Raw genomic sequence first — 14,179 nt, forward strand, 5'->3', positions numbered from 1 at the left:
GATTACAGTTATTACAATGGTCTATATTTACTATACTTCAGACAGATTTGTAATAAAAGTAAAAAAATTAACTGATTAATAAATAATAATATACTCGTAATTATAAATGTTATTCCCACTATTTTAAGCAAACAAACTGGAACACGTTTTTGTACACTCGTTGTTTTTATATTTATATAGTTTATATGTTATTGAATACTTAATTATGTTAAATACATGTGGAATAAAATTGGTAGATGCGCCTGGAAATTTAAAACAAATCAAACTGAAAATGTGAATTTGTTGTATTTGCGTTTTACTTTATTTTTTGAACAACAACATTTTAGAAATATTAAAATGAACATAAGTTGAAGATGAAACCTAACAAAAACTTTTATAAATCAAATATCTTAACGTAAACAACAAGGTTTTAAATAAAGCATGAGTCAAGAAATGAAAAAAAAACGTATACCGTTTTAAAGAAAAAAWKATTAATAATCCCAGCTGTCTTAAGATTGAGGGATAATTTTTGTTAAATCAAATTAAATCTAACTCCCAACTGAGACAAAAGCATTGTTATTCCAGTAATAAAAGATTTGCTTTTAATTACGAAAAAAAAAAAATAATCGGTCCACACCACCAAATGAAAAAACAAAATATATTCTCAAAAGCAGTGAATCTATCCCCAAGTGTTCTACACAGCCACCACTTATGCAAAAAGTTTTTTTTGTAAAGGTCTTCCTATCAAAAGTATGAAAATTATACTAAAAAGTTTAATAAAACGTGATTTCAAAAACTATTATTGACTTCGACTTACATTTTGATGTCTATAATTTTATAAAAAGCAAAAAAAAACTATTTATTAATTCTTGGACAGTTGTTTTCTTACCTGATACACTTTGTTTATATTGATTTTTACTGCATATATAATTATTAATTAAGAATAACTTTGTAAGTTTTCTGAAATTAAAATTAAATTTTGATAAACAAATAAAATCAATCTTGAAGATACGATTCATTATTTTACACAGTTATTTGGACAGTTGTTTTCTTACCTGATACACTTTGTTTATATTGATTTTTATTGCATATATAATTATTAATTAAGAATAACTTTGTAAGTTTTCTGAAATTAAAATTAAATTTTGATACACATTAAATCAATCTTGAAGATACGATTCATTATTTTGCACAAAAATCATAAATTACAGAGTTCTTAAAAATTGTCTACCTCATTTATTATAAATTAAAAAATAATTTTCACTATTAAGTATAAAAACGAGGCTGCAAGGATGAATGGTAGGCAAAAACTTTTTGTAAAATTATCTTTTTTAAAACTTACGCAATTTTTGCTCGTTTTAAAAAACTTTTCTTTAAACAATTCCAATAAATTTCTCAACAAGAGGAGCAAACAATAAATTGCGAAGCCGTGTTAGTGTCGCCTTAAACTTTTTGTCGCGTCGTTGTTTAGAATGCCAGAAAACAGACGGAAATCTAGTACCGTTCAAAATCTAGTTTGCAAGGAACTAAACTAGCAAATTCCGTCCAAGTTCCGTCGAATTCTCGCGTCGAACGCTGGTGTGCAACTTTTGTCGAGTAGCGAGAGCGGAGCACAATCACTGGACTCGAGTGCGTTGAATTCCCAATGGAAAGCGCGCGTGCTTCATTCAAGCTGTTATCTAATCTTTCCAATGTTTATATTTATTGAATAGCGACATTAAACTTTGCACAAGTTTTATGTGGATGACAACTCGCGTAGCATCTTTGATAAACATACCGCGAACGATTTTTACGGTCACTTCAGAATTTTTCCGGGGGAGTAAATGTAGCATGAATGAGTTTAAGCAACGGTTATCTAAATTTGTCACAGACGGAAATATCCCTTCGATAAAGACCAGTCGATATTGTATTCCATACGATACGATAGCCTAGATAGATACAAGCAAATCCGGGGACCCGGAGAAATCCGGGCGTGCGAGAGATACAAGGAGTTATCGAAATACACAATGCTGCAAATCACTGAAGATGCCTATGAACTATCAAAATCTTAGGAAATTGCATTCTTGTGATGAAAATTGATATTATTTAAAATATTTAAKTTATATTATAAAAACAAGAGATTTGTTGTTAAAGGTTTCCTAGTATATTACCTGAACTGGCAAAATGGTTTTCAGTTGAAAGATACATTACAATTTTAAAATATTGCTGAACTTCAAAGTAAACTTCCGGGAGATGTTATTTTCATAAAAATAAAGGATTTTATTTATGCCTAGAGAGTTGTAATATTTTGAAGGGGATTAAGAATATTGTATAAACAACTTCAATTTGACACAAGAAGTAAACAAAATGACACCATACTTGTTAGTAGATTGGGTTGTAAATTAAATTATAAAAATATATCAATAATAAATAAAAACGTATAATAAGCCGAAGTCTAATTTGCCTAATTAGCCACTAATATATCAAAATCATAGAGCAACAGTCAAGTAGTGGTATTTTTTTATTTAATGTAGAATAAAGTATTAAAAACTCAAATTTATAAAAATTAATAAATTTAGTTTCTAAAGCACTGAAAGACCAATCATTGAAAATCCATATTTCTCATCTACAGTCTATTTTTTTATTTGTTGGTGGGAGTAGTGTGAATCAAGAATATGACATGACCTCCGTCTCTTTTTAACATTTGAGAGCTTCTGAAATTTTGGTACTAAAGTCAAAAATTAAAGCTTGTTCTTGGCATTAGGATTAGGAGCTTGAATTACGATTGTTATGATGATGTAGAGGGTGTAAATATTAGTCTTAAAACAGTTTTCAACATTAAAAATAAATTTACCAATGACCTACGTGACAGTAAGAGACACTTTTGACGGACTTTACTCACATTATTTATACAGGGTGCGCCAAAATTCGCGCCCCAGAGAAAAATGCCATGTAAGGTAAGATACCAAAAACATGAAAAAATGTTTAAAAAATTCTATGCATCAAAATTTGGAGGTTATGAGAGTTAAAATTTTGCACATGCTATTAGAAGAGGAACCAAGGAAGTTGTCTCCTAAATTGTAACTCTGGTTAATGTTATTTGTGGCTTTTATTTGCAAAATTTTTGTACCTCTACTAAATAATAAAACATATACAAGATCATCAGTGCCATTTAATAGACATAAAAAAATCAAATGTCAAAAAATAAATGTCACAATTTTTTGACAGATAGAATTTTTTTCATGTTCCTGGTGTCTTATCTTACTTAAAAATTTTTTCTGGGGGCGAATTCTGACACCCTGTATAAATTTCCATTATTTTTAAATGAAGTACAAGAGTACAAGTAATGATGGATTATAGATTTATCATTTAAGATTTAATTTAAGAATTCACGGATTTAACATTTTACAAAATTTTTGAATTTATACTTCTAAATTAACCAAAAAGTAATTTAAGGATACACCAATGTAATTAGTGACAGTTTGTGACAATCTATAAATTAAATTCTCTAACAGTTTCGACGAGTGCAGCATTTTCCATATTAATTCTTATTATTTCAAGAAAAAAATTTACTTTTCAAATGTAATTAATGACAGATCAGTAATGACAAGGTTCTGCCAGTCACAGATTTTGCAATTTTATTTATCATTTAACGTAAAAAGTTAAGAGTTGGCGAACTCTTAAATACTAAAGCTTAATAGTAACGGGTCTTTTTTAAAATTCGACGTCGCAGTTGGCCGTGACTACCTCGTTGTAAGCACACCATGAACACACAAACAAACCAACATAAACTTTCAAATACAATTTTAGTAGTATGCACAAAGTTAACCATCTTATAATTTTAATCTTAGTAATCTTGGTGGGTTCGTTCACAATCAATTTTGCAACATCGAATTTTGAAAAGGACCCGATATAAATGTTACCATTGAAAATGCATCATAGTTGATCTTTTTAAATATAAATTATTAAATTGAATCTTAAATGATAAATCTTAAATATGGAAGCATAAATTCACCATAAATGTGGTATAAGTTTTCAAGTATTTATAATAAACAAAAATACTTAAGCATGTATATTTTGTATGTTTTTCATTATTTTTTTTTACTATAATTTTTAATATAATTAAAATTAATTAGACAACAATATAAATACAATTTTTATAATTTTTCATTTTACTCAAGTTTATCAATGTTTGTAGTTAATAAATTTCATTATCTCAGACAAAGTTGTAAAGTAWAGTATAAGTAAAAGTGAAATAGTAATCAGCAATCACCATTAAAAAACAACATAATGACAGACTTGCATTTATCTGGAAATCAAGATCAGTGTTTTTTATCATTGTTCCGAAAGATTTGCACTGAGTAAGAACAATAATTTTCTTTTTGAAATCCATTAATTTTGCACCCCTTAATTATTTAGGTAATTAATAATAATTAATAATTATCAGAAGAAATAAAATTATTTAACGCAATGTCCTAATGGAAATATGTCATAGAGGTCAAATAAATAGTATCTTGAGCGTCTCGCGTAAATTTCAAGCCTACCGTCATAAATCCCAGTCATTACAATAGTAATTTTTCCTCGTTCCTATCATAAWACAATGTAGCTTTCGAAATCCCGTTTGGGTAGTTTTCCCGATGGCATCGTGCCATCGCAGCCCGTTTTCAGGAGCTGTGTCCTTTTATCGTCATAAAATTTTAAATAACCCTGTCTTATTCCTGCGAACACAATTCACATTTTTGATAATAGTTGGGGGTTTCAGTGAAATGGTGTGCATAAAAATGAGACAGCCGTCCGTAAAGCGAGAGTGATCATAAAAGGGAACCGGCGTCTCTCCTAGACTTTACTGCCGTCATCTTGCCAGGCCGATGTGAATTATTGATAGTTTAATTCGAGCAAATGCCGAAACATGAATCTTGTATCCGACATATAGATACTGTTTCAGCTAACCGCTATCTTACATACCAAATGATTGCTTCCGCTCACCTTCTTTACACGTACGGAAAAATACGCCGAGAAAATCCCAGTTTTTTGCCAGAAACTTTTCTTCGTTAGACTACACAGAAGGGACAAGTGGGTATTTGCATTTGGATAAACTATGGGAAATAGTCGTACTATAGGGACGGTCTAATGGCTAGGTGTAAGAAGCTTACCAAGTTTAGCATTTACCTCCAAGATTATCTCATTAGAAGTGGGAAGTTCACCAGACTAGAGAGTTGTAGTGTGCTTAGATACATTGCAACTATATTTAGCATTAAGTATCCAAATGCAAATAGAATAGTAATTAACAACTACGTTGTACAATAAAAAAATAAAACAAAAATCCCATTCGCAATTAGAGGCAAATTCCAAGTCCCATTAAAGTTACGAATATTTTTATTGTCGTAAAATTAATGGCGTGTCGATAATATCTCAACATTGTAATGCGATTTTTGTAGTAACATAAATTTCATATTTAATTAACATAAAAATAATAAAATAATAAGTTAAAATGTTCAACTTTTAGCTTTTCAAACTTAATATTTTTATTCTCGAAATGATAAATGGTACGCATCTTTAACAGCGCAGCAATAAACTTGATAGCTGACTTTAAATTTTATGCTACGACTGATTTTACAACAGAATTTATAGTGAACCATCGAGTATTAAACCAAATAAACGTCAATATTTCAAAATTTTATTTTATCTCGAGACATAATTCAATTGACGAGATTGAAAATAGCAGAAGCAAATGTTGAATTTTTATTCTGATGCTAATTTACACATACAGGGATGTTTCAAATGAAATCTATTAGACATAATATGTGCTACAAATGTAAAATTCTAAATAAATTWAAAAAAATGTTTTTAGATTAACATTTTATACTGTTTCTATGGTGCATTTAAGCTTACTTCTTATAATGCCGTTAATATTATGCTCTTCTATAAAATACATAAAATACTCTTATCTTGGCATTTTGGCACTATTTTGACAAATTTCCTCATAACAGACTCAGAATTTAGCAAAATTTCTGATTCAATATTAGTGTTGGAAAGACTTTTGAAGATAAGTTTTATAGTTAAGAAAATTTGGACTATTAAACTTCGACCTCGATTTTTAAACTGTCTATAAAATTCTTGTCGTCTTAATAGCTATTATTTAAGTGCATTTTTCTATCATTTGTTTTTCAAGCACAAAATTAGCAAAAAATTAGATTGTAAATACGAAGAAATTGGGTTCATTAATACAATACATAATGTAAAATTTGTTCCCAAATGCTACAAAGTCAAACATTAAAAAAATATTTCTACTTCCGTGATCAATTCTTCAAAACAGCTTTAATTTTACTTTAGTTTTTTAATCAAACATTTGGAATAATATAATAAACAAAAAATAAAATCGTAATTCTAAAAAACACATTAAATACTTACCTAAACATTAAAAACTTTTTTCTATTTCGGTGTCACAATGAGCATTTTGTGCAACTGAAAACAGTTACATAAAATGCAGTTTTGAGACACTGTTTTTGCGACATTTTATGCAATACTTGGCCATCACTGTCGTTTTTTAAGTGAGAAATTGTAGCAGTTCAACGTATTTTACCGAAACTAATGGAATTTAAGCTATTTTCGAGCAATTTGGGTACCGCATACGTCAAATGTCAACAATTTTAACTGTCGAATATAATAATAAATTCAACTTAAAAAGCGTTCACTATAAAAAAATGTATAAAAAACGTTGTTACAACCTCCCATTATTGCTAACTCTGTAATATTGTAGATATAACAAACATTGTAATAAAATTGCGATTCGTTAATAATTTTGTTATTAAGTAAGTAATTTTAATTTTTTTATACAATAATGATAGAATATTCAGATTGTCTTAAATGTTGCATATTTAATTTTGTTTTTATTAATATTAATCATAAATAGTTTATTAGACACCAAGGAACTAAAAGTTATTTTTCATTACAAATATGAGTTTAGTTGCCGAGGCAAATGAGACACATACAACGAGTGTTTATTTAAAATTGGCTTCATAGATGGTGGTGGTATGAGTGTGTTGTGAACGCACCACAATTTTTAATACGCTCGGCGAGATGTCAAATGTCAGACTAATAAACTTTCAATACGATGGCGATGGTTCGTTCACAATCAAACTTTCATAGATAGCTTTGATGACAAATTTAAAAAACACTCGTTATAATAAGTAATGAAACATGACATWAGTGCCGAGGTGGAACAATGGTTTTAATGTCAGTTTTGGTGTTTATAGGCCTTTCCGTAGTGCAAGGCCATTTTTTAACGTAGCCTTGATCGTCGTCTTGAGCGATAGATCTTGGTCTTTGTTCTCGTCGGAAGCGCCCGGAGCGACTCCGGGGACGGCTGCGCAGCCCCGGGCGGCCGTAAAGCCCATGCTGCGGAACTTTACCGGACTTCGGAGCTCCGGTTTATGACCTGACCCTCACAGATTAAGTGGTTACGTGGTTACTTCAGAAGTTGGTAATCCTGAAGCCGCGCTTTCGCTTATACTTGGAATGAATTCGGTGCCGCCACCCGACCCATTAACGAGGATTTATACCTGCACAACTAGCCAACATCTTTAATGTGTTCTCTAACTGACATTAATTTTCGGTACTGGTGTTGCAATCTCTCGCTTTTCTCCTTGCCTGAATCGCAGCCGATAACCTTGTGGTTACTCCGGTATTCAACTAAAGGCAAAACTATTTCGGCACTGAGTCACAAGATGAGATTCCGAGAGATGCGTTTGACCGTTTACAGATTCCATTTGTTGATTAATTTTGTCTTCTAAGAGGCTCAAATCAAAGTCCAGCTGCACTCGAGAGTTTGATAACAGGTCAGGTGTGCGCAGTTGGAAAGATCAATCTAGTGGTTTGATTGGCAATCGAACCAGAAAATGAGAAGCTTGCCCTAGATTACATTATACATTAATAAAATATTAAGTTGGAAAGGTTCGATTTTCTACACAACTAACAGTTACTATAAAAATGTCGGGTCAAACGAGAAACGGCTGCAGAGAACACCAAAGGTCGAAGCTGATGATAATAAAACCAAACCTCGCAGAAATCGCCTAAAGCTTGATTTATTTTTAAAACTTTATTTTAATTTTGATAAAATAAGTTAAAAGTTGTTATGATTTTAATAAATAAAGCTAAAGAAATTTAAGGATCTCGCGAAACATAAACTTCAATTGTCTAAGTTGTATTTCTCCATTGTGGTATAACTAATTCGTAATCTTCCAGTCTGGATGAAGGATCGTAAAGTTGCGAATTTATTTGAAGGGAATAATAGAAAAGAAGTTGAAAAAGTTTCAAGAGTTTCAATAAAAATAAAGTTTATTTCTGTTTTCAGGTTTTAATGATTTGCACTTTAAACTACTGTAACACTTCTAAACTTTTACATCATCGGTTTCATTATGGTGGTGAAACAAAATGGAAACAAAATTTCACAGTTCTAAATACAAAAGAATTATTAAAATTTTATTTTATGGAAAGTTAATTTTGTTTTGCAGCTTTTGGAATTAGAACAAAAGCGCAAAATATTCCAAAGCTAACCCTTCAACTAATTGATGCTTCAGACACAAAAGTGCGCTCAAACCATTTCGGCTAAAGTCAAGCTTTTGAATTCAGAGCGAAGTAAACAAATTAAACGTTACAAAATAACTGAATAGAGTTAGATTCGCATTGTAAACAGAATCCGAGAAACTGTTAATAGAAGATTAATGAAAACGAAACGGGACAAAATTATTTCATCATCAGGGGAACCTTTTCGTAAAATTGCAAGCTATCGAAGCGAATCAATGAGTTTCCAGCTTCCGAAATTGGTTCGTGTGATATTCATTTGGTCATATCCCAATTCGTAAACATGAGAACAATATTTCTTTGGTCGAGTGATCACTTTTTCAAATAACTCGTTGAAAATTCCATTTTTATTTACAATTTCTTGCTTGCTATTGGCCGACTGAGAATTTTGATCAACAATGCGGTGTCTTTSATATGTATCCACCCTTTTCTTTATAACAACAATAAAAGGGCACTACATATAGTGAAGAATTCCTTTCAGACCGGTTTACAAGCCGTGTTATTACAAACTATGGAAATATTTCGACTGGGAAAGGTTGATCAATATACGAGCGCTGCTGTAGGTCTTAACTTAATATTAATTTGATTTTTAAAAAATCGGGCACAAAATAACTGTTTTTATCCTCAATAAAACATGAAGCTTTACACTGAACTCTTAACAAAAAATATCAAATTCGCTAAAAATAAATCCTGAAATTGGTCACGGTTACTGTCAAATACAAAACTTTATGTGAAATTMAAAAGGTATTATAACGAGAAAACTGTGAAGCATAAAGACGGTAAACCAAAACCACAAACAAGAAAAAAACAAACTTGTTGTTCAGAAAACTTAGCCAACACTACAAATCAAGAATCTTAATAATAACATTATATAAAAATATTTTTTTCTCAAATTTGTACAAAACATTAAACTTTAGATTTTTTTATGTTTAGGTGCGAAAAACTTTAACACAATTGTGAATCATTCTCGGTTTAGTTTGTTTGAGGGGTGGATTGTCTTAGGATTGTCTGGCTCATAACCATGACGATGTTGTCAAAATTAGCAAAATAAATTTGACGTTGAATTCTTTGTGAAAATTTTGTAGTTTTTGTCTTACTCAAAATTCATTGTGTTTACCATTCCATTATTAATCGTGAGCGTTGATCGAACAAAATGTGGGAGGAGATGTGTCGACCCTGTGATGGATTTACCGATTCGCAATATATGAAACATCAYCCCGGCTTGTTTTTGCAGTCTCCGGCTGTGTTGAGGTTAATTGAATTTTCACTCTAGTACATAAGAGGATCACCGTCTTTGTCAAAGAACACGCAGACTGAGACGTCACTTGATGCACGGATCTACTTGCTCCTAAAGCGACAATCTTAAATCCCTCAAATCGACCTTTTTCTCTGCTTGCACCACTTTGACCGTCTGCTTGTTTCCGGCAAATTCGATGGACACGTCACGAATACCTGGCGTGCTGCCTAAACCTCCAACACTGCCAATAACACACCTCTCGTTGCCTCATATCCGTCCTATTAATGAGCCATCACTTACTGCACAATTAATACGAATTATCCTCATTGTGTGTGTCTCTTGTTGCAGCTGTTGTGACGTCACCGACGACTTCCCCAAACCGATCTACAATAGGTGAGTACCACTGACTCCCCCTCCACCAAGTCCGGTTATTCATTTAGGCCGTGGGAGACACTCGAGTGGACGTCTACTCGAAGCACTTTGTCCAGAAAAGAATACCAAAAACTAACAAATACCGCTCGACAATTGCTCTCAATTTTCAATCATTCTATTTGAGCTATTGATCAAAAGGAAACAGTGCTTTTTTTGAAATCCAGATTTAAATTATAGAAACAGTTATCACTAAGGCTCGGATTATGTGCAAAATGCATATTTATGCATATTTTCTTCAAATCACAAATTTCCTATTACAAATTTCAGTTGAAGTTAAAAATTGGCCAGTTTAAGAAAAATGATGCGATTACAAAATATGTTAAAGAGAAAACAACCAGTAATTCGTAAGGCGGACTCAAAGAATTAGTATCCTGCTGAGTGTTTCCTCTTTAAATTCATTTTATACAGGCTGAATATGAAGTTTAGAACCAAATGTTTTTTTTTAATTATTTGCCTCTGGAAAATAATAATTAAAATAAAGTAATATTAAAAATCTGATCGTATCTTCAAAACGAAATTTTGTTTTGCTTTGAGTTATGCGATTTTTTTGTCAAAATTGTAATTTATGTAATTTTTCTTTTAATTAATAAAAAGTAGGATAGTCTCTAACGCAGTTGTTTTTGGAAGAGTATACAAAACATTTTTTTAGTGAGTTGCCATTTAAAAAGAATAAAATTTTTGTAGAACTCATAAACAAAAAACAAAAAATTCGAAAAATTTTATTTTTGATAAAACATTTAATTCATCAATTAATTTAAACAAAAATAGTTTAAGCAAAACATGATTGGTTTCACACTTTTTATTCACCTGGTATAAAACGAATAAATCCTTCTATGTGGATAAGCAGTTGCCTGCAAATGAACTTTAGCAAAATTGTTTAAAGTGATGTAATATACAGTATTCACGCTGGTGTTGCCGCTAAGCCATAAACCGTAGCCCTTGTAAATCTTCATAATCACCTTCAAACCGAACTCTCGTGCCTGTTTCTTTTGTTGTGAAAATCGAGGGTTTTCGGTACCTACTCAATATGTCTATCCCTGTTTTTCCATGTCACTGTATGTTGTCGGAGTAAGAGGAAGATAGTGACGTATAACTTTCAAATGAGAAACAGAATTCCAGATCAGTGGAAACAAAAATGTAAAGACTCAAATTTTAAAATTTATTTAAAAATATTTAACAAATATTCGTTTTAGAAAATGAAATAATAAAAATACGATACATGGACCTAATATCCTACGGCTAATAATAATTATGTATGAGAATATTTTTCGCATGAAGAAGTGTCGTCACCCAACCCAAATCGAGGGCGAAATGTTTTGAGTGCACTGGTACCTGTCACCCTCGGCTTCGTTATACAGCTTAGCGGCAACACTTACGTGAATACAGAATAGTAACTTTATTTTGTCGGTAACATGTGATCTGAAAAGTCCAGATGTCTTAGAAAGGCTTAATTACTAGTTTATTAAAATGGCTTGTCTGAGGCAAAACCAATTTATTTATTCTCTTTCGTTCATCGTGTGCGGTTCAAGGTGATGAAAATACAAATATTAGTGTACTCGAGGATAAAAATTTATTTCAACATTGATTTTTTATTGTTAAAAGTTTTGCATATCGATGCATATTTGGCATATATTCGAGCATATTTCTTAATATTTTGTGCAGATTTTTGTGAAAATAAGTGCATTTACAGGGTGTTCGGTTTTTCTTGTTACAAATTTAAGCAGTTGATAGAATATTCAATTTTAAGATGAAAGTTTCCTATAAACATGTATCGACAAACATTAAATAAGGGTGCTACATCCCCTGAAACAGGTACATTTTTTAAAGTATTTTTTCCAATATTTCAGCAACCATTGTAGATAAAATTACAAAATTTGCTACAACTGATAACCTTTATACAGCCAAACGAATTCAAAGGTAAAATGTCGAAATTTTTACTCAGGGGCGTTCTAAACTGGAAGGGTTTGGGGTAAAAGTACCCTAACTATATTGACTGTTGGTTCTGCCACACAATTCTAAATTTCATAGTTTTTCACAAAAATAGGTCTCTTGCGTTTTTTCGATACAACTTACCGTTTTTGAGTAAAATCAGTATGTGTTACAGACCATAAAGAAGATAAAAATTAAAAATTAAATTCGTCCTCCCGTTTAAGACACCCGTGATTAAAAGTTTTGACAACAGATCTTTGAATTCGTTCAGGTGTTTAAAGGTTATCAGCCGTACCAACTTTTGTAATTTTATCTATTCTGCAAAAGTGGGAAAACTCCATTAAAAAACYCATTTCTTTTAGGGGGTGCAGCTTGCTTACATAACATATTTTGATGCATGTTTATAGGAAACTTTTGTCTTTAAATTGAATATTCTATCACCTGTTTAAATTTGTAACAATAAAAACGGAACAGCCTGTATATGCGCATATTTTACGGATTTTTCGTGCATATAATCCGAGCCTTATTGATCACTAAAGTAATACAAAGTGGAAACCTCGCACCTTATATTTTTTTTTGCTTATTGACCGAAATAAATCAAACGAATATTTCAGCGTCTAAATCATCGCATTTCCTCTTCCGACAAGTTAAAATAGCAATTTGTTAAACACTCGACTCGAGCTAATTACGAGTTTTTGGCAGTGAAAAGTATGCGAGTTCTCCTTCATAACACACATCGCACGTCTCATCTTTTTGAGAATACATTAATCCAAATAAAGCTGYAATTTTACGTCCTTGGTTCTCTTTCCCTCGAGATGTCGTCGCGACGTGTCTCCGTCCAAAGTTTGAAGTTTTCTCAAGGGTTGAGCACGTGGCAGATGCTAGATTAGCGGTTTAAGACAATTAACGTTGTAGAGAGGCACCTGTCTCACTTGAAGCGGAGGAAGACCGGCTCGTCGCCGCCACCACCAGATTTAGTTAATCTCACTCCAAGAACATATTCACACAATTCCGGATTAACAACTCGTCGTATAACTCTCGCCGCATATTAAACGAAAAGGCCGAAAACAGATTTAAACGGAAAACGGGCCGGGGATTAACGCGAGAAGGAAAAGCGATAATTTTATTTTTAAGCTTGCGATTATTTTACCCACCATGTGATTTTATCAAGAATACGTGAGGTCAATGAACTGGACCTATATAATTTCGTCTTCATTTGATTCGTGTTGACTTGGAACGACTCGAAATACTTTATTTATGGTGTTTACTTTGGTGATGGTCGCACGACGAGGTTTTATTACGCTTTTGTGGCTCGGAATTAAAACAAAAAAAGTAATCTGCAATAACAAATGCTTGAGGATAAAGAGTGCATCCCTACAAGCTCTGCAGAAATTTTAACCACTAGGATTAACTAGCCGGTGTACATACTGAAATAAAATCTTGAATAATATTTTTAATTTAAAATTTGGATTGAAACTGGGACAAAATTATAATTTAACATAAATATAAATGCAAAAATATTATTATTACCCCGGCGCCTCCACCAAAAATATAATTAAAGATGTTTTAAGTTTAGAGATGTGTAGAGGTTTAGTCCGGCTTTTGTACTAAATGTTTTAAATGTTTTTAATTTAAATAATTAAAAACTATGTAAAATTTTTACAATTCGAAAAAAAATGGTGTCAGAGGTTACTGATTTACTCCAGACTTGAGGACAAACTTATTTTGAAAACTGTTTTTTATGTAAAACCACTTGCTAAATTTGAATCCGGAAAGCGGCAAGTGATCTGAAATGGCTTTGCTCATCAAAAATCCATTTTTGTAAAAAAAATCTTAAAAACTAGTTTTCTTGTAAAAAAATAATATTTTAAAAATGTTACTACAAAAAGACGACATACATATTGTAAACAAAACTTATTTTTTGAGAATTGTTTTTTAAAATTAAATTTTGAAATTAAATTTTTGTCTAATTTTAATTTTTAAAAATTTGAAACAAAAATAGTTTTTTTGATGACCAACGCCATTCAAATTGACAAACGC

At 31.5% G+C, this 14,179-nt stretch overlaps 1 protein-coding gene across 4 annotated transcripts in view; it reads left to right on the plus strand.

Annotated features, from left to right (window-relative positions):
* LOC123015720 (CUGBP Elav-like family member 1) overlaps window positions 1-14,179 on the plus strand; it is a 182,276-nt gene that overhangs the window by 54,765 nt on the left and 113,332 nt on the right. For 2 of the 4 annotated variants that reach the window (XR_006413400.1, XM_044415612.1), the window contains exons 1-2: window positions 9,575-9,792; window positions 10,127-10,171. Coding sequence is in view for 2 of the 4 variants with exons in the window: in XM_044415612.1 (XP_044271547.1) it covers window positions 9,695-9,792; window positions 10,127-10,171 (143 nt within the window). In the remaining 2 variants the exon portion in view is untranslated. Of the gene's footprint in view, window positions 1-9,573; window positions 9,793-10,126; window positions 10,172-14,179 lie in introns of those variants that run through there. The other 2 variants (XM_044415619.1, XM_044415618.1) reach the window with 2 other exon arrangements.

The sequence above is a fragment of the Tribolium madens genome, unplaced genomic scaffold (assembly GCF_015345945.1).
Source record: "Tribolium madens isolate multiple individuals breed KSU strain unplaced genomic scaffold, Tmad_KSU_1.1 Scaffold_19;HRSCAF=116;Tcas5.2_LG9, whole genome shotgun sequence".
Lineage (NCBI taxonomy): Eukaryota > Metazoa > Arthropoda > Insecta > Coleoptera > Tenebrionidae > Tribolium > Tribolium madens.